The sequence below is a fragment of the Tupaia chinensis genome, unplaced genomic scaffold (assembly GCF_000334495.1).
Source record: "Tupaia chinensis unplaced genomic scaffold, TupChi_1.0 Scaffold000074_1, whole genome shotgun sequence".
Taxonomy (NCBI): domain Eukaryota; kingdom Metazoa; phylum Chordata; class Mammalia; order Scandentia; family Tupaiidae; genus Tupaia; species Tupaia belangeri.
The window spans coordinates 6,822,733-6,847,716 of NW_006159534.1; the positions used below are offsets into that span (position 1 = coordinate 6,822,733).

The following is a 24,984-nucleotide window of genomic DNA, read 5'->3' on the forward strand; positions in this document are numbered from 1 at the left end:
TCCCATGTAGTCGACCACGGTTCGAGTCCCAGACCCAGTGGCTTAAACTCACACCAGGCACGTGTGCGTGCATGCCCAAGATCCCAAGAAGTGATTGCAGTGCGGCCATCCCCCCTGGAGAGTGATTTCTCATTTTCTGTTTCTCTGACTCTTTTTGGTAAGTGCACACACCCAATAGCAAAAACCACTAAAAAAAAAAAAAAAAAAAAACACAACCTCACACTGGCACATGTGCATGCATGCCCAAAATCCCAAGAGAGTAGAGGAGAAGGGATTGCAGTGTGGCCATCCCCCCACCCCGGGGGGTTGATTTCTTGCTTTCTGTCCCTCTGCCTGTCTCTCTGGAGAGTGTACACACCCTATAGCAAAAATCTCTCAAAATAAATAAATATAGTTTAAAGTAATTAAATTAAAATGGATAATTCCAGTTCTCGGTACCATTAGGTTTGATGGCTGTGAGGGGTGGTGACCTCTGCCTAGAACAGAACTGACCTAGAGGGTTCATTCTAGCATGTAACTCAGATGATATCACCCCTTGATTAAAATGCTTCTTTCAGTTACTTGCCACAGCACTCTGGACCCAGTCTAAACTATTTCTGGCACTGACAAAGCCTAACTTCTCTCTGCCACCATCCCTTACCGCACTACCTCCGTCCCCAACTGTCCCCCTCCACTGAACTCTAGAGACATTAATGAGTCTCTTAAAGTTCTTCCAACACGTGGAACTCTGATGCCTCAGAGTCTCAGCATGCATGGGTCCTCTTACCAAGGACTGCATTTTCCCGACTCTTCCAATAGCTGACTCCTTGTCCTCCAGCTGAAATGTCATCCGATTAGACAGGCTTCCCTGACTAACCTATAAATGTGTCCCTTTCTGTCTTGTTCGGTCTCTCTATCCCAATCATTTTTGTCATGGCATTCGTTTGATTCATACATTCTCCATTTGGTTATTGTACGTCTCTTCCCTGGGCTGCAATCTCCAACGACAAGAAGTGTGGGTTTTTCTCCTTATTAATGTCATTCTGCTGCCCAAGACATTGCCTGTCACAGAGTAGATGTACAACAGACGTTGTATTTTGCAGGTAATTGAGATACTTTGAAGGCTGCAACCTCCCTTTTACACTTTTGATTCATTCATTATTTATTCAGGAGTAACTACGTGGAAGAAGTAAAGATAAATAAAAAGACTGTGCCTTCAAGAAACTCATAATTTAGCAGTAGCAGATATCATGTATTGGAGTATCAGAAAAGCCATATATTTTTGCATAGAAAAAAATACTTCATGGCTTTTCTAACCACCCAAGAGTATTACCTTAGAGAATTGCTCAGAGAGTCGTGGATGCCCAGAAGAGAACAGGTATCCTGGGAGATGAGAGTATAGGAGGCAGCTGAGGCTTCCAAGAAAAGAAGAGACCCACGTGCAAGGTAAGAAGAGTTTGTCTGGGGACCAGCAGATGGTGTAATGGCTATGTCGCTGAACTCTCATGTAGCCAACCATGGTACAAGTCCCGGACCTGGGTGGCTTAAACTCACGCCAGGCATGTGCACATGCATGCCCAAGATCTCGAGAGGAGAATGGAGGAGAAGGAGTTGTGGTGTGGCCATCCCCCTGGGAGGTGATTTCTCTCTTCCTGTCTGTCTCTTTCTGGTGAGCGTACGTACCCTATAGCAAAATCCTCTCAAAAAGAAGTTTGGCTGGTGCACAGGGGATGAAACAGTGTACTGAATGCACGCAGGGCATGGCACAGCTGGATAAAGAATAACAGACGACCTGGAGAGGCTGGGCCATACAGAGCCTCATATGACACACCATGCTCAGACTGCATGCTGGTGGCATTAGGAACTGAAAAGTCCATGTTACGACAGTGACATTGTTTAATCTGAAATCCACTCAATCATGCTATGGCTCTGTGGAAGTCAGGCTAGAGCATCACAGAGAGGGACTGAATTTCGAGTCCATTACTATAATCCAGAAGAGAATGACAAAGGCTTGAACTCAGTTACTGGTTGTAGAAATTAAGCCTAGGTGATCAATTTCAGACCACCTTGTAGAGGGCATTAAGCTGCCTGGAGGTCATCAGCAACCTTGGCAAGGGCAGTTTCCATGTTCTGACAGGGAAAAAAGAGACATTGCATTCCTCGTCCACAGCTGTGGAGATAATGGGGATCTCGGAAGTGGTGATTAGCTCTCAAATCTGGCTGCCTATCAGGAACACCAGGAAAGCGGAAAAGCACAGATTTCTCAGCTTCACTCCAGACCCATGGAGTCGGTCTCCATGAGTGAAGCCCGGGAACCTTTATTTGCTAAGTTCCTCAGATAAATCTTACACAGATATCTATATACCTGCTTTGGCAAATAGACCAGTCTTTTAAGGACCATCATCCTTTGCAGTTCAAATCTGTTTGAGTCCCAAATTGTCTCTGAGACAGTGAGAGTCACGCAGTAGTTGTGAAGAGAAACAAGCTAAGCCAGTGCCTGCAAAGGGCAGGGGTGAGATGAGGAGATCTTGAACAGAAGTGTCTCATTAAGTAAATGGAGGAGGCAGACAGGGGTGCAGTGGTCCCACAACTGGACCACATGGGAAGGGTCCTGTTCATGTTCCAGAACCTTTCTGAACACACTGGGTATGCATGTGCCCATGAGCTGGGTCAACTGAGACTAGAATGGATCCTGGCATGTGGACTCTGCTAAGGGTGACGGTGACTCTCTCTGTCTCTCTCTCTCTGTCTCTCTCTCTCTATGTGTGTGTCTTTCTGTTGCTCTCTTACTGTCTCCCTCCCTCTCATGCAAGAAACAGTAAAAAAAAAAAAAAATAAATTAGAGAACTACAGGTCAAAAAAATGATATCTCAAAAACTGCAGCACATAGGCTAAAAGCAGTAGTTTATCAAATACAGTCAAATTTTATCTCATAAATGTAAAAACTAAATCTCTTAAAGTAATTTCCGTGGTTGGAGTGTGTCTCCCCCAAATTCATGCATTAAAATTTGGTTAACCACAGGAACCAGCAGATAGCGTAATGTCTACATCACTGAATTCTCATGTAGTCAACTGTGGTTCGAGTCCTGGACCTGGTGGCTTAAACTCATGCCGGGTGCATGTGAGTGCCCAAGATCCTTAGAGGAGAATGGAGGAGAAGGGATTGTGGCATGGCCATCCCCCCTGGGGGTGATTTTTCGTTTTCTGTCTGTCTCTCTCTCTATCTTTCTAACGAGCACATGCACCCTATAGCAAAAACCTCTCAAAAAAAAAAAATAATAATTGTGAGCCATTGTAACAATATAGTATTGAGAATAGAGACTTACTTAATCTGACTATGGGGTTAAAAGATGGAGCCTTTGGAAAGTGATGAGGCATGAGTATGGGGCCCGCATGGGCTTATAAACAGAGGAAATGAAACAGGAGACCTGCTCTGCTCTGCTCAAGCTTCTGCCCTCCTCCCTGATATCTGTGAGCAAGAGCATCCTCAGTAGACAAGGCTCCTGGACTTCAAACTGCCAAACTGTGAACTGAATAAACTTCGATTCTTTAGAAGTTATCCAAATTCAGGTATTTGTTATTAGCAACAGGACAGACTAGGACAGCCATGATACTCTCAGCACCAATCCGTCTAGGTCAGGTCAACAAATTAATTAGTGACAACTCAATAAAAATTAAGTACCTGTATAAGTCTGCTCAGTGGCCATTTAAAAAAAAAATACCACATTCTAGGTGGCTTAAACCACGTAAATTGTCATGATTGTGGAGTCTAGAAGTCCAAGATCAAAGTCCAGCCAATGGAGTTTCTGGTGGGGGCTTTCTTTCTGGCTTGTAGATGGCTGCTTTCTTGCTGTGCACTCACGTGGCCTACTTGTGTGCAGGCAAAGAGGGATCTCTCTAGGGTCCCTTCTTGTAAGGACACAAATCCTCTTGAGTCAGAGCCTCACCTTTATGACCTCTTCAATCTTAATTACCTCCTGTGGGCCCCATCTCCAAATAGAGTCACATTGGGGGTTAGGACCTCAGCATGTGAATTAGAAGAGGCATAAATACTCAGCCCATCACAGGACTTAAAACAGTGTTGTTCAAAAATACTAATAAGTGGGAACCAACAGCTAGCATAATGGCTATGTCGCTGGACTCCCACGTAGTCGACCGCGGTTCGTGTCCCGGACCCAGTGGCTTAAAACTCATGCCGGGCGCGTGTGCCTGCGTGCCCAAGATCCCAAAAGGAGAATGGAGGAGAAGGAATTGCAGCGTGACCATCCCCCCTGGGGGGTGATTTCTCGCTTTCTGTCTCTCTGTCTCTCTCTGTCTGTCTGGTGAGCGCACGCGCCCTATAGTGAAAACCTCTCCAAAAAAAAAAAAAAAATACTAATAAGTAAGCCAACTGCTTCAGGGGCCAAAACCAAATGTTAATCAGCCAGCAATTTTCAAGTGCTAAGCAGTTTGAAGCCAATCATAAGTCCTGACAGTGTCTATCAGAACAGACAGAGTGTTCACCTGGGCCTCATAGATGCCCTTGACTTTGAGAGAGTGAAAGTTTAGACCACTTGGGTGTAGAGGAAGAATGTGTTCCCTCCCACTCCAAACTTATGTACGTCTGTGAATGTTAATACCAACCCTCCCGGAACCCACTAGAATTTAGAATTATTTCTTATTCCGTCCCCTGCCTTTCCCTCACCTACTATCTGTAATCACAGATTCTACCTCTACGTTCATTTCTGTCTGTTAATACACTGGTTCAAGTCTCAATTCACATTGGCTCATTGAAGCGCCCAGCACTGAGATGTTTTCATTTAAGCATACTACAGCTAACGCAAGGCTGACTTAATCTTCCTAACACCTGACTCTTAGGCCTGCCCCAGCAGCGCTTACAGACCTTCAATGGCACCTAACTACTACTGAATTAAGTACCAGGTCCACATCTTAGCAACCTTTCACTGGCCTCCCATTCACTCCACCAGCTCTGTCTCCCACAAATGTCCCTGCTAGGTACTGAGGCCACAGAGAAAATTGACTGTTCCTCAGACACATCTTTCTTCTGGCCTCACCTCTGTCTATCACATTCTTATTCTTAAATGACTATCCTTTTTTTGCTTTTTCTTTTTTTAGAGGTTTTTTTTTTTTCCTATAGTGCATATGCACTCACCAGAAAGACAGAGAGAGACAGACGGAAAGTGAGAAATCACCCCCCAGGGGGGATGGCCACACCGCAGTCCCTTCTCCTCCATTCTCCTCTCGGGATCTTGGGCACGCACACACACATGCCCAGCATGAATTTAAGCCACCGGGTCCGGGATTTGAACCGCGGTCGACTACATGGGAGTCCAGTGACATAGCCATTATGTGCTAACTGCTGGTCCCAATGGCTATCTTATCAAATCCTTTCTCTATTCATGAAGTCTTTCTTGGACTCTGCAAAGAAATGTACTCTTCTGTCATCCCAATCTGCAGCTCTAAAGGCACCCAAATTCTAAGTTCCATCCCCCACAATAGCCACCATAACACATAAGTGTGATACTATGGAGCAGACACTGTCCTACATGCTTTACATGGATGAACTAATTTAACTTTCACAGCCACTCTGTGAGGCGGGTTCTACTATGATCCCATTGTACAGATGAGAAAGCCAAGACACCGAGGAACTGATTTCCTAAGATCAGAGAGCTACTAAGTGGCAGATCTAGGGTGTGAACCCAGGCAGTTTGGTTGCTCGGAGGTCGTATTCTTTCCCTCAGCATTTCACAATTCCTGGAATACAGTGAATGCAAGTCAAGTCTACATCAGATTCTGTTGACAGCAAATACTTTATTTTTTTTTTGAGTTTTTCGCTTTTCTGTTTTTTGAGAGAGATTTCTGCTATAGGGTGCTGAAGAAACAGAGATAGAAAGCAAGAAATCACACACACACACCCCCCAGAGAGAAATGGCCACACCACAATCTCTTCTCCTCCATTCTCCTCTTGGGATTTTGGGCATGCACATGTGTGCCCAACGTGACTGTCAAGCCACCAGGTCTGGGATTCGAACTGTGGTCAACCACATGGGAGTCCAACACCTTAACCACTATACCACCTGCTGGCCCTGACAAATACATTTTTTTTTTACGCCCCTACAAAGTGCTTTTTTTTGTTTCTTTTTTTTTTTTTTTGAGAGATTTTCACTGTAGGGCGCGTGCGCTCACCAGACCCAGACAGACAGAGAGAGACATAGAGACAGAAAGCGAGAAATCACCCCCCAGGGGGGATGGTCATGCCGCAATCCCTTCTCCTCCATTCTCCTCTCGGGATCTTGGGCACGCATGCACACGTGCCCGGCGTGAGTTTTAAGCCACCGGGTCCGGGACACGAACCGCGGTCGACTACGTGGGAGTCCAGCGACATAGCCATTACGCTAACTGCTGGTTCCCCTGGCAAATACATTTTTAAGGCTTATTTATTAATAAGGGAGACAGACAGACATTGCCCATATCAAAGTCATGATTCCATTATCACCATCCACCTCAGCCTCTGGGCCCCAGCATCGGCCAACCCTGGAAAATAGGAACACACCTGCCCCGGATACTCGGGGACTCTCCCAGACATGAACTTGAAAATGTGAGTCAGCCTCACAGAGTGGTGTTTTACCACTGTCCCTCGGTCCAGCCCCTGTTTAGGACAAATATTTTTTCATTGTTATTCCATCCTAAGATAGTGCCTTTCACAAAAGAGGCACTCAAATATGACTTGACTTTTTAAATCTCTTTTGGTCACATAATATCATTCTTTCCCCAGGCCAACCCTGTTCCTATGTCATCAGCAATGCCCACTGAATACACGGAAAAGATGAGATGCAAACACATCAGGAAGAAGTGGAAAACAAATAGTGGATAGGTAGAAGATTCTAAGAAACCAGAGATTCAAAGGGAGGGTGGCAATATGGGTTCTTGAGAAGGATGGACGTTTTCAAAGTATGATGGAAGATTCATCTGAGAGCAGCAATATGCACAGGGAATAGATAAGAAATGGAGGAAGTGAGAGGCAGGGTGCTGTAGAGTTATCGGAGTGTGAGGGAGAGACACAAGACTAGAACGGTCCAAATGAGAATAAAGAGAAACAGGCGGGCCTAGGAGACATCCTGAATAAAGACATGACAATTTGTATTAGATTTAAGGAGGAAGTTTTCTGTTTTCTTGTTCGGATTTTTTTTTTTTTTTTGAGAGTTTTTTGCTATAGGGCGCATGCACATGTGCCCGGTGTGAGTTTAAGCCACTGGGTCTGGGACTCGAACCATGGTCGACTACATGGGAGTCCAACGACATAGCTATTATGCCAACTGCTGGTCTTAAGGAGGAAGATTTTTAAAATAAAAAGGAAAACTAATTTTTTCCCAAGACTCTAAACTGTATACCACTGAAAGAAGCAGGATCATTAAGAAAAGCAGATTTTAAAATCAAACTGCTATTCAATGCTTTTTTGTTTTCAAAGAATAAGTACAGTTTACTTCTAAACTATCCTCTTTACAGCTGCTTCATAGAATTAGGTATTGCATGAGCTATTCCAATTCCTTCACATCCTCACACTAACACCCACGCCAAACCTGAAAGGGCTGGACCCGGGGAGGTCTTAACACTGCCATGCCTGTCGTTTATCTACCCAGAGATGAATAACCTGTCGAAAACACACATTCGGGCCAGCTGTTGGTATGGTAGTTAAGGTGACTGGATCAACAGAGTCCATTGCACGTTCAGAGTCCTAGACCTGGTGGCTTCTAACACGCCTGGCACGAGTGCATGCCTGCCCAAAATCCCAAAAGGAGGGAGAAAATGGCGGACAAGTGATTGCAGTGTGACCATCCCCCATGGAGGATGTGCTTTCTCACTTTCCCTCACTCTTTTCTCTCTCTCTCTCTCTCTCTCTCTCTCTCTACCTGGCCAGTACATTCACCTTCTGGCAAATTATTTTTTTAAAAATCTTTCTTTTAAAATCCAAAATTTTCTGACACTCACCAAGCCAACGATAGACCTTAAGCTAAAAGGAGCTTTCCAAATCCTTTTGCTCAACCACCATCCTCAGTACACTCTGCCAAGCAGCCAGCGAGCAATCAACCCGAGCTTCCGTCACTCAGTGATGGGACACTTACTGCCTCAGAGAGAGCCATTCCATTTTGTAACAGTTTCATTGAATAATCTGTCTCATGGGGACCAGCAGTTAACGTAATAGCTATGTCGCTGAACTCCCATGTAGTAGACCGTGGTTCAAGCGCCAGACCCAGTGGCTTAAACTCACGCCGGGCACATGTGCAGGCGTGCCCAAGGTCCCGAGAGGAGAATGGAGGAGAAGGGACTGCAGCGTGGCCATCCCCCTTGGAGGGTAATTTCTCGTTTTCTGTCTCTGTCTCTTTCTGTCGCGTGCACGCATCCTATAGCAAAAACCTCTACAAAAAAAAAAAAAGAAAGAAAGAAAATCTATCTCACAGTAAGCTTAAATCTGTCTGCCTATAACTTTCACTCATTCATTCTAATTCTGTCTTCTCTGGCCATACAGAGTTGATTGAAGCCTGGTCCAATTAACAGTCCGTTAGGTATTTGGAGACAGCATCATGACCCCACCAAAGTCCTCTCATGAGAACTGTGCCCCTGGTAGTGGTAGCACAGCGCATACCAACCCTCGTAGCTCTTTGGAAGACACTGTGTACATAGGACCTCACAGTGCCTGGCATATAGTAGCTTCCCAAAATAGGAATCTTTGAAAACAACTCAGTAAACAGAAAGGCCCGTCTGCTAATGGAATTTTCAAACATACCCTTTTCTCAATTGGGTCTAATCCACCATCAACAAACAAGTTTATTAAATCCTATTTGCCCTCAAAAATCAAATAAATTTCATATTAAAAATATATACAATGCAGAAGCAATCTGGCAGGTAAATAAAACATCTTGATAAGAAACCTGAGTGGAAGAAAGATCATTTCTACTGTATACCCCTTTTAAAGGGGTGGACTGGGTTAGTTTACAGGTTTAGACCAAATCTACCTTGTACTAACTCACTCACAATTTCTTTTAATTCCCTACAACATGGTAGACCCTCAAGTAAGCAAAACTCTTTTCCTACCATCTCTCCTTTTGCTCTTTAAGCAAATGACAGGATTACCACATCCCTTCTTCAATGAGTCAGAAAAGAAATATACCTGAGAAAATTATAACATCCAAAGTACATAATTCAAGTATCCCTCCACAATTCCATCTGATATTTTCTCTAGGATTAAGTAAATAGACTCACTAAAGCTTCTTAAATTTAACTCATAGGACTGCAGCGTGCAGATAATGATGTCAGTGTCTAAATGAGAATACAAAAATCTCAACACACCTGGTTGTTGCCCAGGTGGTAGGACTCAGAACCACGAATGCTAAGATACGTGAAAACAGACCACAGGCTTTCCCCCTTTCAGTATATGAACACAATGGGGCTCAGTTCTATTAACCAGAAAACACAGACCTTCCACTAGAAAAGACACCCAAGGCTATTTTGTTTCTTTCCAGTAGGTGCAGGTGCATCTGGTCACTGAGGAGGGCACCCCCTCCATTGGGCATGGTCTTGCACAATCTCCTCTCCATTGCTCTCTCTTTCAGGATTTTGAACACACATCCACATATATTCGGCATGTTTTTCAAGCTGCTGGGTCCAGAACTAGAACCACACAGTTAGCCATGTAAGATCTAGCTGCCTTAACCATCAGGCCGTGGGTTGCCCCTACTCAAAGCTAGTCTTTCACACACTTCTGAGGATTGCCTAGTAACAGAAAGAGAAAGTACTTCCAAACGACATCATTTAACTAACCAATGCTAAAATGGATGGTTAACAAGTTATTAGAATGCCAATCAAGTCAGAATATAAATCTCTCTCCCCGATTCATTCTGCTCACGGAGGTTTATGCCTAAAGTCAGACTTCGGTTCATATGTATGTACATATCAGCTGCTCTTGCTATTGCAAATATTTAGACTAATTAAGTTCATTAGCAAATCAATTAAATGGGGGGGGCATAGAAAGCAACCAGAGACAATGTGGGAGAAGGGTGGGACATGGCAGAGGGTGAGGGAGAGTGAATCAAGGATGGAAAAAAAAAAAAGCAAAATATACAAGACATAAGAAATGGAAAATTATTTGTTGATAACATGTATGTCGATGTGCTTGATTGAGTCAATATACAGTGTATTCTGGATGGAAAAAAAAAATCTCTCTCCCTGAAAAGAGTCATTAGATTTTACTTCAGTATCTACTATATCTTTTTTCTTAGTTTGTCAGAAGACATGGGCACTCACCAGAGAGAGAAGAGAAGGAGAAAGCACACCCCACTGGGGCATGGTCAGACCCTAATCCCTTGTCCTCCATTTTCTCCATCCCAACAGAATTTGGGGCAAGCCCATGTACACACCTGGCATGTCTAAAAGCCACTGGGCCCAGGATTTGAACCACATAGTCAGCCATGTGGGATCCAGCTCGCTCGCTCGCTCGCTCTCTCTCTCTCATGTGCTATAGGGCACATGCACTCACCAGAAAGACAGAGAGAGAGAGAAAGCGAGAAATCACCTCCAAGGGGGCATGGCCATGCCACAATCCCTTCTCCTCTCGGGATCTTGGGCATGCACGCACACACGCCCAGCGTGAGTTTAAGCCACTGGGTCCAGGACTCAAACTGCGGTCGACTACATGGGAATTCAGTGACATAGCCATTAAGCTAACTGCTGGTCCCAAGGGATCCAGCTCTCTTAACCCTAGGCCACAGGGCTGGCCCAAATTCTACCGCACTTCCTCTACTGATCCCTTGGCTGCAGACCTGCTCTCCCTTGGGCTTAGCCAAGGAGTCCTGCCTCTTCATCTGAACTTCCTTGGTCCTTTCCCCACTTCCACCCCATCTTTGCCTGCAATTTCATTTAACATTACTAAAAGAAAAAGACACACAAAACGGTTTACTTCCTATCACAGAATCGAATACCGTCCTTAAAACTGATTCTCTAGGAGAATATCTGAATACAACCTCAGCAAAATTCATTGTAACTCTATTATCCTTACTTACGTCTGTTATGTGCATTATCTCCCATATTCACCATGTGACCCCCTAGCATGTCTTTAACGTGTTTGTGACTTAATGGCCTTCATTTCTACATTAAAGTGAACAAAACATGTTTTTACTACCCTCTAAGGAAAACTGTAAGGATTAATGAAATAATAAATGGAAAAGTGCTTTGGAACTCTAGGGAGGGAAGAATATATAAACGAGGCTCATGTTGTATATATTTGTTTTAAAAAAAAGTGTTGTGATAATATCATAAACTTAAAGAAGGTTCAAATGTACATTAAGTTCACCTGATCTAAAAGTTAGTATAGGGAGAACATCTGTAACCTTAAAATATGAAGTCCAAAATGCTCCAAAATCTGGAATTTCGAGGGCCAATATGACACTGTGAGTGGACAGTTTCACACCAAGAGTCCATGTAATGAGTCCCAGGAAAAGGACTGCAATACAAAAGTATTATATTAAAATACCTCTAAGGGCTGGCTTCATAGGACAACACTGAAGCGCTGAGCATAGAAAACCAGGTTCTACATGGCGGACCACAGTTTGAATCCTAGCCCCAGCAGCTTGAAAACCATGCCAGGCACATATACGTGCAAGCCTCAAGTCCTGAGAGGATAGAGAAAGGGAGAAAGAAGGATTGTGGCATGACTATACCCCATGAGAGGGTGCTTTTTCTGTCAAACGCATGCACCCTTTAACAATAAAAAGCAGTAAGTACAAGGTATGTATGAAACAGAAATGAATTTCATGTTTAGACTTGGGTCCCATTTCCAAGATGTTGCATGATATATATTCAAATATTCCAAAAATCACAAACAATCATTCAAAATCCAAAACTCCTGGTCCCAGATATTTCAGATAAGGAAACATTAACATGTATTTTTTTAAATAATTTTTAACTGAGACATAACAGTTTGCATATTTATGGGGTATGGTGTGTGATTTTTCTTTTTTCAGAGGATTTTTTTTTTTTTTTTTTTTTTTTTTTTTTTTATGTGGTACATTTTTTTTTTTTTTTTTTTTTTTTGCTATAGGGTACATGCGCTTGCTGGAGAGACAAAAAGTGAGAAATCACCCTCCCCCCCGGGGGGGGATGGCCACACTGCAATCCCCTCTTCTCAATTCTCCTCTCAAGATTTTGGGCACGCACACACACATACCTGGCATGAGTTTCAAGCTGCTGGGTCGGGGACTTGAACCATGGTCTCCTACATGGGAGTCCAGCAATGTAATCATTACGCCTCTTCTGGTCCCAGTGTGTGATTTTTCAATATATGAATACAATGTAATGATTAAATCAGGTTAATAAATATATCCCTCATCTCAAACATTATCATTATGTTGTGAACATTTGAAGTCCTCTCTTCTAGCATTTTAAAATATAGATTAAATTATCAGCTATAGTGAGTCTACTATGCTGTAGGACTCTAGAGCTCATTCCTCATACATAACTGTGATTTTCAACCATTTTGGTGCAACTGTAATTTTCCAACATATACCAAAAAATAGAACATGAAAATATACATGACCCCCTATTACCTCTTCTAAGTTTATTTTTGTTTTTAAAATATCCAGGAAATGTCCAGTCTAAATAAAAGATTTAAACAAAATTTATTAAACATATGTTGTAGGCCAAGCAGTAGATGTCAAATGATTTAGAGCACGCACACACTCAAACAAAAGTAGTCCGTTATTTCTATTCTGCACATAAGGAAACTTAGGCCCAGTGAGGCTGAATCCCTTACTACTAGCTCATGCCACTTGCCACACACACACCAGTCAACAAAGCCTGCACCCTATTACCATGGGATGACTTCTTTGTAAATATTTCCCTTCTAAGAAAACAAAAGTCATGGACAAGGTTAGTCACCCATCAAATTATTTATTTAAATGGATTCCTTTTTCTATTCTAAGCCACTGAAACAACAGACAATGAAGTTCTTCAAGAGCCCTACCTACTTCTAATATGTCTATCTATGCTATTCATGGGTATATCGTGTCCTTGAGGCAGTGGGAAATGAAAATGACACATTGTCACAAAGAAGCACTGTGGCACTTTGTGTGCGCTCGCCAGAAAGACAGAAAGAGACAGAGAGACAGAAAGTGAGAAATCACCCTCCAGGGGGGATGGCCATGCTGCAATCTCTTCTCCTCCATTCTCCTCTCAGGATCTTGGGCACACACGCACGCACACACGCCTGGCGTGAGTTTAAGCCACCAGGTCTGGGACTTGAACCACGGTCGACTACCTGGGAGTCCAGCGACATAGCCATTATGCTAACTGCTGGTCCCACACTATGGCACATTTTGAATCACTGAGAATAGAGAACGTTGAGCAAGATGTTATAGAAAAACAAGATTCGAAGCAATCTGTACCATTCACACTTTTCAAGGATTAAATATATTATCTTTCTACTCAACTTTTTTCCCCTTTTTATCAATTAAAAACTCAACCTGATATGAATTATTGTTGAAATCGTTAAAATAATTTCTATAATGTTGACAGACCACCGTGTCACTCAATGCACTCTAAGAATACAAGCAAGGGGGCCAGGAGGTCAAGATGCTGGACTCCAACATGGTTGACTCCATGGTTTGAGTCCCAGACCCAGTGGCTTGAAACTCATGTCAAATGCTTGTACATGTGTTCCCAAAACCCCAAGTGGAGAACGTAGGAGAAAGGATTGTAGCTCTCACTTTCCCTCTCTGTCTCTCTCGGGAAATTGCATGATAATGATATAAAACAAGTGAATTGAAGGAAGCAGATTCATTACACAAATACATCTTTTGTTTTACCTAAACATTCAACGTCTTCTAAATAGACTTTTCATTTACATATTTATATTCAATTTTTCAGAAGCTTGCCTTGGTTTAAGAAAGGCCTACTCTGACTGCCCCAGGCACAGCAGTGCGGCTAATGCCCACCTGGCATACAGTTATTATTAAGGTGTGAAAACATCCACTATCTCACTTGCTCTTTACTGTGCCCATCTGTCACATAACATTCACATTTCCTCAAGAGTATACTATCTCAGCCAAAAGGCCTGGTCTGAGTCAGAAAATTCCTGCTCCCTGCCTCCTTTCACTATTCTGAATGGCAAAAGAATGTAGCATCACTGCCCATCCTCCATCAGCAAGAGTAAGAAGGGGCATCTCAAGAAGGAAAAAAGACTGGCCCAATGCAAAGGAATGGGAAGAGGAAAGGAGAGAGAGGGAGTCAAGGCGAGGGTGCGAGGGAGGTTTCCTAAACCGATAGGGGAAGAAGAGAAGGGGATGAGCTGACTTAGGCTCCCAGTTCTGAACACCAAGTTCCAAACCCAGCTCTGCCGTTTTCCCACCTGAAGCAAGTCTCTTGGTCTCTCTGTATCCTGATGTACAGTAGTTCCAGGAAGTTAGAGAATTAAGTCAGAGAAAAGTCCCTGTAGTGACTTAGAGAAACGTCAGTCCTTGCTACTGATAAAGGGAGAAAAGTGAAGCTGCCTGTGACCACACACACCAAAAAAATAGTTAAAATGGTGTTCATAATCCTAATCTAATTCAGTGGAAATAGTTTTCAATTCACAAAATGTGACTCATTTAGTGTCACGTACCCTCCCCACTTTCTAAACACATTCCATTTTCAAGTTTGCTTTTAGAAAATGTTCGTCAAGTTCTTCTTCCTCTCCTTTAACTAAATGCCTTATTCTTAAACAAGGAAAGAGAAGTCCCTCAAATACCAGTGCCTTAGGGGTCCTTATAAAAGTTGGTTTGATCAATCCCGTTCTCAATTAACCTTCACTGCTCCCAGTTCTATTTTTAATCTACCCAATGTCTTTTCTTTCCTACAATTCTTCTCTCAAGCCCTCTGCAATATACACTATCTCTTTGAGATAAAGTGATGGTCTAAATCCAATGTCTTGTTGTCAAGACTGACACTGAGACACAGATCACCACCTCCCTGCTTTGACATCGATACTTCAGTACATGCAGCCTTGAGCTAAAATGATACGGGCTGCCAAAGGACACTGGAAACTCATACACTGTCTACTTTCCACCTACACCTCAATTCGACTTCAGAATTATAGCTTTTCTGTGTTTTTTATTTGTAAAGATAAATTGGCATGCCATAAATGTTTTATACCAATTAGTTTGCATTATATCAAACTGCTCATTGTACCTAATCATTTGAAAGTGAGGTCTCATATTTTATTCTATCAAAATATGTGCATCTTAGAATGCACACATGTGCACACATGAGAGGGGCCTCATCAAGCTCTCGCCACACTGACATCCCCTTTCCCAAGTCCTCCAGCTTCTCAGGATCCTGAGCACCCTTGCATGCCCACCATGCTTTTCAGGCTGTCCCAGGTTCTGACCCGTGGTCACCATATGGCTTCCAGCACTGAAGGGCACTAGTATTACTTCTTTGCCACAGCGATTGGGCCCTGCCAGTTCTTTTTTTTATATGTACCTCGGCTTCTATGCACTCACCCTTTTTGGTACGTTTTTACCCAGTTTCTTTCAAACTAAATAAATACAGGTTCATTTACTTGACTTGGCCTATATTTCTCAAGCGTCTCGATAAGAGTCACACCCCAAGCTAATTCCCAGCGTGGCCACATGCTAGCCATGAGATCCCGGACAAACAACTTCTACCTGTAACCCTGAGTTTCCTCCTCTTGTTGACACAGGAACATGAATACGGGTAAGGAATGAATGTCGTGGAAGTATCCAATAGAGTCCATGTGGAAAGGGCTACACAAAGGTTGGCCCGTCTTCTCTCCGCTTTAAAATAACGTGTTTACTATTTCACAGTCTGTTAGGATTTTTAAGTCAGTACTAAGTGTGAGAAATTGCAAAGCAGACTTAGATTCAGGGAAATTAAAAAATTCTGACCACACAGAAAATTAAAATGGATAAATCTATACATTAGCTCAGGGCTCTCTTAACTTACCTCTACTAAGAGGAAAAAAATCATCTACTGTATTTCTTTCTAGCTTTTTTCAGTCCTCTTAAAATTAAGTAAATTGTAAGTAAAACTTTGTCATTTAACTCCACTTATTAGACACACCAGAAGGAACTACCTCGTGTACTTAATGTAACACCTTATGTACTTAATATACTTGCATGTTCTGTTGAGAGGGAACCCAATAGCTTATCCTGTAACACAACTAAATACTAAGTTTCCATTTCTTCAAGGTTCTGGGACTTCTTGGCCAACTTTATTCTTGAAGAAGTCAAACGCAGTTTTTGTATTCTGTTAGTCATAATAAGTAAGTTTCAACAGAGATATCCCATCCAGTCCAGTTCACCTCATTTTACTGCTTCTCAGATATTACCAAGTGAAAAAAGTAAGCTGAGGAATCAGCAGATGGAATAATGGTTATGTTGCTGGACTCCCACATAGTTGACCATAGTTTGAGTCCTGGACCTGGTGGCTTAAACCTCACACCAGCACAGGTGCGTGTGTGTCTAAAATCCTGAGAGGAGAATGGAGGAGAAAGGACTGTGGCCCCTGGAAGGTGATTTCTCACTTTCTGCCTCTCTGGTGAGCACACACACCTTATAGCAAAAATCTCTCTTAAAAAAAAAAAGTAAGCTGATTGTGCCCTTAAATCCTACCATCATAAATTTGCAACTACCTGAAAGTACATTATATGATAATTCAGCAAAAATATCTTCATGGTTTCAGATTCTATGTTGTTGGATAAAGAAAAGTTTGTTCCTGATATATTTTTTTAAAGATTGTATTTAGTGTGTTTTTTTTTTTCAATTTGCTATGGGATACATGCACTCACCAGAGAGAGAGAGAGAGAGAAAGCAAGTAAGAGATCAAGAAAGTAACCCACCAGGTCCAGGACTGGAACCATGGTCAACCATGAGGGAGTCCAGTACCTTAACTACCACACCACCTGCTGGTAGTTATTTTATAGATCCTTGAAAACTTCATAACATGATTTTTCAATAATTATCACATTTTAATCATTAGCACTCACTTATCTAATCACTATAATACCCGAAAGCCATTTCTTGAAAACTATTCACTAATTTTGGCTCAGCCATGGTGAAAAGATGATATACATACTAATCTACATTGCTGGAAGCCTCATGGGTTGACCACAGGTTGGTATCCAAAGTCCACCTGAATATGTTGCCCAAGATCCCGACTGCCTTGAGGGCCGAGGAAAGAGATTCAGAGAGCGACAAGACTCTCTTGAAGGTGCTTGCCTCACCCATGCATGTGCGCACATATACACACATTTTCTTGTGCCCTCTTGGGAAAGAAAGAACTTTTTTTTTTTTTCTGTAGGATCTGTGCACTCACTAGAAAGAGCAGATAAAAAGAGGGAAAATGAGAAATCATATCCCAGGGGGGAATGGCCAAGCTGCAATCCCTTCTCTTACAGTTTCCTCAGGATTTGGGACACACACACACACACACACACACACACACACATGATTTTCAAGCCACTGGGTCCAGGACTCGAACCATACATTAACCCCCATGCTACCTGCTGACCCTAAAAAACAATTTTATTTTTAATATGCACTAATTTAGATTTTTTTTGGGGGGGGGGAGAGGTTTTCGCTATAGGGTGCATGCGCTGGCCAGACAGGATAGAGCAGAAAGTGAGAAATCATCCTCCAGGGGTGATGGTCATGCTGCAATCCCTTCTCCTCCATTCTCCTCTTGGGATCTTGGGCACCCACACGCACATGCCCAGAGTGAGTTTTAAGCCACCAGGTCTGGGACGCGAACCGCGGTCAACTACATGGGAGTCCAACAACATAGCCATTACGCTAACTCCTGGTCCCTAATTTAGATCTTTTGATACTCTAGCAAAATTCTACCTCTCGATACAAACCTACTTCTGAACTAGTAAGTGTTATTAATATGAATGCTTCTGTACCTAATCTCATTTGCAATTAGAGTACTCTTAACTAGTCAATTTTTAAATAATCTCTTGAAATCAGGCTAAGAATTCAATAGATTAGTTTCTAGCTAAGCCATATAAATGACTTTGAAGTTTCTTTTTTAATTATATGACCATGTTCATTCAACAAGAGCCTCAAATGATTCACTCTTAAGATTCTCCTTCAAAACAACTTTAATTTGATAATCAATAAATCCATCTTTAGAAACCTCACAACTAAATAGATACATATTAAGAATTCATTTCAATGTGAAAAAGTTTTCAACACAGTCACTGTTTTTTAAAAATCTTTTATTTGGGCCCTATTAACCAAAAAACTTTCCTATTTGTGAAGAACTGAAAGTTTATTGAGACCAGCAGATGGTGTAATGGCTATGTCGCTGGACTCCAGAGTAGTCGATTGTGGTTCAAGTCCTGGATCCGGTGGCTTAAACTCACGGTGGCTTAAACTCATGCCGGGCACACGTGCCAAAGCCCAAGATCCTGAGAGGAGAATGGAGGAGAAGGAACTGCAGTGTGGCCATGCCCCCTGGGGGGGGTCGCCCTCCTCCCTTGGGGGGGGGGTGATGTCTCACTTTCTGTCTCTGTCTTTCTGGCCAGCGCATGTGCCCTACAGCAAAAACCTCTCCATTAAAAAAAAATGTTCTATTTACCCCCAAAAATAAAATAACATGGAATCTTCATCCTCTATAATTAACATTGACAAACTAATGTTTCTAACAAGCATATCATTAAAAGACATTTGCACATTAGCAACTAGTAGTTTTCACTTGACACATCTATAAGCAAGTTGTACGTACTCTAAACATATAAATAGCTCAATTACATTTTCTATTCTCTCTTCAAGAATGTCTAATATATGGGGCTGGAGGGAAAGAATATTTAATATAGGGAAAAAATACTTAAAACTATTTATCTAAGGGTCGCTAAAATCCTCAGCAAAACAAGGCAAAGTAGACATAGGTAAACAAATATGAATAAAATGATTAATATAGCAGTTTCTCATTTTATATGCAGTATTTATGTAGCCAATAAGAAAAGAGTTAAAATGTATCAGGGAAGGGACCAGACTGCAGCCTGGTGGTTAAGAGATCTGGATCTTACATGGCCAACCTCACATTGTGAGTTCTGGACTCAGCAGCTTGAAAAACATGTCATGTGCGTATGCGTGTATGCATGCATGCCCAAAATCCTGAGAGGAGGGAGAAATGAAGCCGAGGTTGTGGCATGACCATCCCCATAGGTGGGGGTGCCTCTCCCTCTGTCTGTCCTTGGCCAGTGTCCCACCCTCTTTCACACTATAGAAGGAGGAAGGGAGGAAAAAGAAAATGATTATCAGGGGAATTGGTAACTATCAATGTGGAGGGACAATATGGCAGAGAGGTTTTAGATCATGGATCAGGGAGCTCAAATGCCCAGGTTTGAATCCTTCTTCCACTGTTCTCATGTTAAATTGAATTGGCCTTGAGTGAGTTATTCAAACTCTCTGAATCCTGATTCCTTCTTCTGTAAAATGGAGCTCACAAGAGTATCCACTTCTTTTGTATTTTATGAAGATTTAATGAGTTTATACACATTGAAGCTCCCAGAATAGGGCTTGGCATATAGCAAGCACTCCATAAAATGTTAACTATTATTACCATCATCATCGCTGCACTGTAAAGAAACATGGGTATGTATAAAATATATAGAGAGAGACAAACTGCTGAATACAATCAATGCTGTATACAAATCAGGCCAAGGAGCACACCCAACCAGCCAGTGAAGCCTTATATTCAGACCAAGGGTCTCAGCTTCTATTCATTACTCCTTCAGCTGCTTCTCACTGCCAGCATATATCTGATCTGAACAACCAGAAGAACAATCTGGTTACTCATACTATATCACATTAATATGTAAATTCATCACTTCAGCAAGAAAATCACAAACAAGTAGTTCATTCATGACTCATTTTATTCATAAAGATCTCAAACTTGTCACCCAAAGATCAGTTTTTACAGCTACAGTTAAGCGAAGTAAACATACTCACAGCCAAATTCATTCCCTGGTGTCAAAAAAAAAAAAAAATCAATATAAGCAACAATCTGAGAGGATGCTATGTGATTAGGCCACTAAACTAGAATTGTTAAATAATAAGGATAAAAATGAACCATTATTGTGGAGAGAACAAGCTTAGGTCACAAGCAGACACTACTAATTTACACAAGCAATGACCCCTTGTTTTATCATTGTATTCAATAACAGCACGAGGTCAGAGACCTAAAACAGAAAGAGCTAGATGTCAAAGAACAAAGCCACATCATCAAAGGAAAAGAAGCTTATCTTTATTGCAAAAGTCCTAGAAAATAAAAGGAAAAAAGCGAAAAAGCTAAAAAGGTATAGTGGAATATGAATACAGGTTTTTCCACCTAGGCTGAATCTCTTTATCAAAATAGAGAACTCCATTTTCCCTAAGGTTGGCTTATAATTAGAAATTAGATTCTTCAATAATTCAATGACCGAAATCTTTATTAAAGTCAAATGACCTTTCTAATTAAATTTTCTTCTTAATATATAAGTTCTATTAGGTAGGTATCATTTCCACAGATAATACAGATTTCCCATATTTATTGCATGAGTTTTTTATTTTCCTCTACGTTCATCCTTTTCTTTGATTTGAAACTTTGACAATAATTATTGGTAAAACTTTTTTAAAGTACAACAAATTACTAATATATGTGGGTAGATGTGCTGATTTTTTATAACACGTATAATGTATCATTCTGAAGAATGTTCAAGCTTAAATATTATACTCTTCACTTTTTAAAAAAATTTTATTCTAAAAGAAAATTGCTACTGAGGAGGAATGTATTCCACTTCATTATAACATTAAGAAGAGGGCTAGAATTTGAGAACCTAGAGAGTAAATTTGAAATTGGTGTATAAAATTGACCTTAGTTTCAAAAGCTCTGGCCATAATTCACTTATAGGCTCATGCCAGTAAAGATGCATGTAAATATCGTAATTACGTTTGAAAATACGTACCATTTTAATCTTTAAATATATGTTTAAAAATCAAAAGTGGCTAAATAATTCTTAAGGCATCATGATAAAATGCTCTGGCATTTGGAAAACCAAAAAAAAATACTGTCATCACACCTCACTCTTTTTGGATGCCATGTTAAATCCAGTGAATCGCACTGGTGATAAACCAAAGAAAGTCGCTGCTGTGTGTAGGTACATGTTTAATACCACACATCCACCCATCATTCCGGCAGTCTACGATGACATAAGCAAAATGCTTCACCGCCACTTTCGTCATTAATCAAAAGAAATGATAAACCCGAGGCAAAGTGATTAAATCACTTACTCAAGGATATCAGCCAGTTTTCACAAATTTTACTTTTTTATTAGGTTTCTTTCTAGTTCATACCAAAAAGAAAGATAAAAGAATATCACCTGAGAGAAAAAACAAAATGTGCACTTTGAGTACTAATACTCCCAGAGAATACATGGCAATATCCAGCTCTAAATTTTACACATCACCAAGCACTAACAAAAAAAGAATGCAAAAAAATGAACAAGAAGGAGACTTCTGCATCCCATCGCTAACAAGCCAATTTTTTTTTTTTAAAGGAAAGAAAGAAAGAAAAACAGAGTACAGTCTTTGGATTATCCCTCTCCAGCCCCCTCTCAGCTGCTGTGCATTTCTACCTGGTTCACTACTAGAAGACAGATTTCAGCTTTGCAGATGCTTTCAAACGGGCTTTTCTTAACAAATGTCTGCACTCCTCAGGCAAGGCCATTAAGGTAACTTAATCCCTCTTGAATCGCTCAGTGGAAGAAATGCTGATTCCCAACTCAGAAATTATTTCTTTAGCTTTTTCTGAATTAAGAGTCATGAAGAAAACCATTACGACCATTTAGATTGGAATTTGAAGACTCGCAGGACAAATAAGAGCTTAGGAGCGGGAGGTGCTGCTGGGGGAGGGGGTGCAGAGAGAGTACGAGAAGATGCTGGTCAATTCGGAGACGATGCAGGAATGACATGGCACCGGACAACACGAGTCCACATCCAGCCCGCCAGTCCGAGCCTGGGGTTCGGGGACACCTGCCTAGAGCTGTGAATAGGTGCACACGCACACACCATCTTTTATTCCTTGACTCCCGGGGAAGAGGGTGGTGGAGAAGCGCCTCAGGGAAGAGCTCCACCACAACAAACGAGGGCTTTCTCCTCGCACCCCGCCTCCCCAGCAAGGGACAGGAGACAACAGTCTCCAACAGCGGACAGCTGAGAAGATCCGAGACCAGGGAGAGGGCAGCATCTCTGCGGGGGGCGGGGGACGAAGCCCCACAGCCTGGCGAAGAGCCTTGGGGAGGGGGACAGGAAAAGGGGGGACCAGGAAAACGGAGGGGAGGGGGACCGGCGGCGCCCGGCGCGCTGCGCATCCAGGCTGCCCGGGGCGGGCGGGACTGGAGGAAACGGCTTTGTATGGCAGGATGAAAGACGGTCAGCAGGGACACGGGCGGGGACACGGAGGATGCCCAGAGCCGGAGGACCCCGCCTGGCCCACAGCACCGCTGTGTGGCCCCGGATCCCGCCGCAGCCCCGTCCGCCCTGTCCAACGGCCCGGAGCGGGGTGACCCGCGCTCACCTGCCCACGAAGTTCTCGAGCACCGAGCTCTTGCCGGCGCTCTGGCCGCCCACCACCGCGATCTGTGGCAGCTCCAGCAGGCAGTTTTGCCCCAGCGCCGCGAAGGCATCCTGCAGCCGGTTCACCAGCGGGATCAGCTCTTCCATCTCCCGGTTCCCCATCCCACCTGTGAGCCGGCTGTGCACGGTCTCTTATCGCCTCTGCCCTGGCCTTGAGCCGGGCTACGCTGCCCCCCCGCTGTTGCTGCTGCTGCTACGCGAGCGCTGCCACCAGGTCCCAGAGTAGACCTCGGACCCGCTGCCCGCCTGGCTCCTGACAGTTAACCGCCAGCAGCGCGTGCGCGAGAGAGCAGGGCGTGGCCTGGCTCCGTAGGCCCTGCCCATGACACGCCCCTCGCCGCGCCACGCCTCCCAGCGGTGGCTAGATGCCCAGCCTCTGCCTGCTGCTGCCAAGGCTTGGGGGCAAGTGACAGCTCGTGGTCGGGGATTGGCGTGAGATCGGCAGCAGCCCACACTGCTGCTCCCTTACACCAGCTTCAAGTCACAGCCGGTGGAAACTCTACAATTGACAGTACGCCGCAGCAGAACCTCTACCTGTGCCACCAGAGAACACATCCAGAGAGGAAACTTCACATGGCCCCTCTCAGAATGACCTCCGGTAGAAGATAACTTCTTTCATCTGACATCTGTTTGAGGCCCGAGTCGTCTGGCCTTACCTATTTCATCTTCAATGACATGTTCTCCAACAGGAGCAAAGGAGTCCATAGTCTTCGCCCCCACAACTCTCCAATCTACCTCGCCCATCAGGCTTCTGAGACTCCTCATGCTATCTGTCCTCATAATCCACCTCTTTCTATAGGGTCCTGTCGATAACATGTACTCAACACCCGTCTGTTAAATTTAGCACATCTTTCAGGTCAGTGCCTGGTGATGGAGACGCAAAGATAAATTACCATGACAATCTCAGCCTTTTTATAGGGTTCCCTTTTCATCTGCTCCTCAAATATCCATATTTTTCAGGATTTAATATATTGAAATTTTCTTGCCTTATGCTTCCTGCTCTGCCTGAGGACTTTCCCATTACTTTAACTCCATATAAAGGCTAGAGACTATGGGGGTCTAAGTTATTACATCGTGTCTCCTATTTCTTAGACTGTACTCTAGCTGAATCCTGGGATGCACTACCTAAATGTCTCACAATCTACCTCACACTCAACTTCTTCCAACCAAACTCATTTTTTCTAACCTCAGCTTCGAATGTTGTAAATTCCCCTCTAACCCTAAAGAGACTTGTATAAATGTTCATAATAACCAAAGAATGAATGTTAATCAACAGGTGAATGAATAAATAAATGTAATGTGTGCATTCTGTGTGATATTCTCCACGACAAAGAAGAATGGGCTTTTGATGTAGCAACAACATAATTGATTGTTAGTTATGTTTATGGAAAAGACCAAAGGGTATGTTAAGTCTGATTCCATTTTACATGAAGTTCTACAATAGACAAAACACCTCTATGGTGATAGAAATCAAAACTGTCAGCTTTGAGTGGAATTTGAGAGTAGGAAGCAGGAGGAAACTTTCTGGAATGAAAGAAGTATTCTACATTTTGATTGGGATGTGGGTATACATTTGTCAAAATTCATTGAACTAGCCCAGCCATATGGCACATGGCAGCACACGGCTGAGCAATACCAGAGCCATATGGGAAGGCTCAGGGATCTCAGGTTGACCTGACCATGGCCCAGTGGGTGTGTTGTGATATCGGCCTTGCTGATCCCAGCCGGGGGATGGGGGAGCCAGAGTTAGGGGAGTCGGAGAATGACAGGATTTCTAAATAAACAAATAAACAGACTTTAAAAATAACATTCATCAAATTAAACATGTAAATTCTGTGTATTTCACTGCCTTATAAAAAAAGAGAGAAAGTCAAACAAAACTGAATGCATCTTCTCCATTAAAATAAACCCCTATTGGAATGTCTGTCTTGCCTTCCTTTTGTAAGAATCACTCCTCCATACCATGTGGTCGTACCCAGAGCAGTCAAGATAGAGGGTGTGAAGAACAATGAACTCTGCCTGTGGCCTGTGCACCAGGACAAGCATCTGATTGGTGGGGTTCCAGGAACATGGAATTGAGAGAGATTGCTCTTTGCTTGACTGAACATAGATGAATAAATTTGACAACTATGGTTAGCAATATTTTTACCAATAGAAGAGAGATCCAAAAGATGCTAGTCTTCAAAGAAAAAAACAAGTTCCAGTTCTAATTCATTTCTGCTGCCCATCTCCAATCCTGTCCTGAGTTCTATGTGCCAGCCTCTCTCCATAAACTTAAACTCCCTTCTCTGTCTAACCTAAGTCAACTTAGATTTTATTTTATTTGCAATCAGGGAAT

At 42.7% G+C, this 24,984-nt stretch overlaps 1 protein-coding gene across 3 annotated transcripts in view; it reads right to left on the reverse strand.

Moving 5' to 3' along the window:
• The window catches only part of DNM3 (dynamin 3), a 662,543-nt gene extending 638,105 nt beyond the window's left edge, over positions 1-24,438 (reverse strand). For 2 of the 3 annotated variants that reach the window (XM_006142350.3, XM_027768010.1), the window contains exon 1: positions 22,588-24,438. In XM_006142350.3, coding sequence (XP_006142412.1) covers positions 22,588-22,748 — 161 coding nt within the window. In that variant the 5' untranslated portion in view covers positions 22,749-24,438. The remainder of the gene's footprint in view (positions 1-22,587) is intronic. The other variant, XM_006142351.3, reaches the window with a different exon arrangement.
• Between the last annotated feature and the right edge of the window lie 546 nt (positions 24,439-24,984).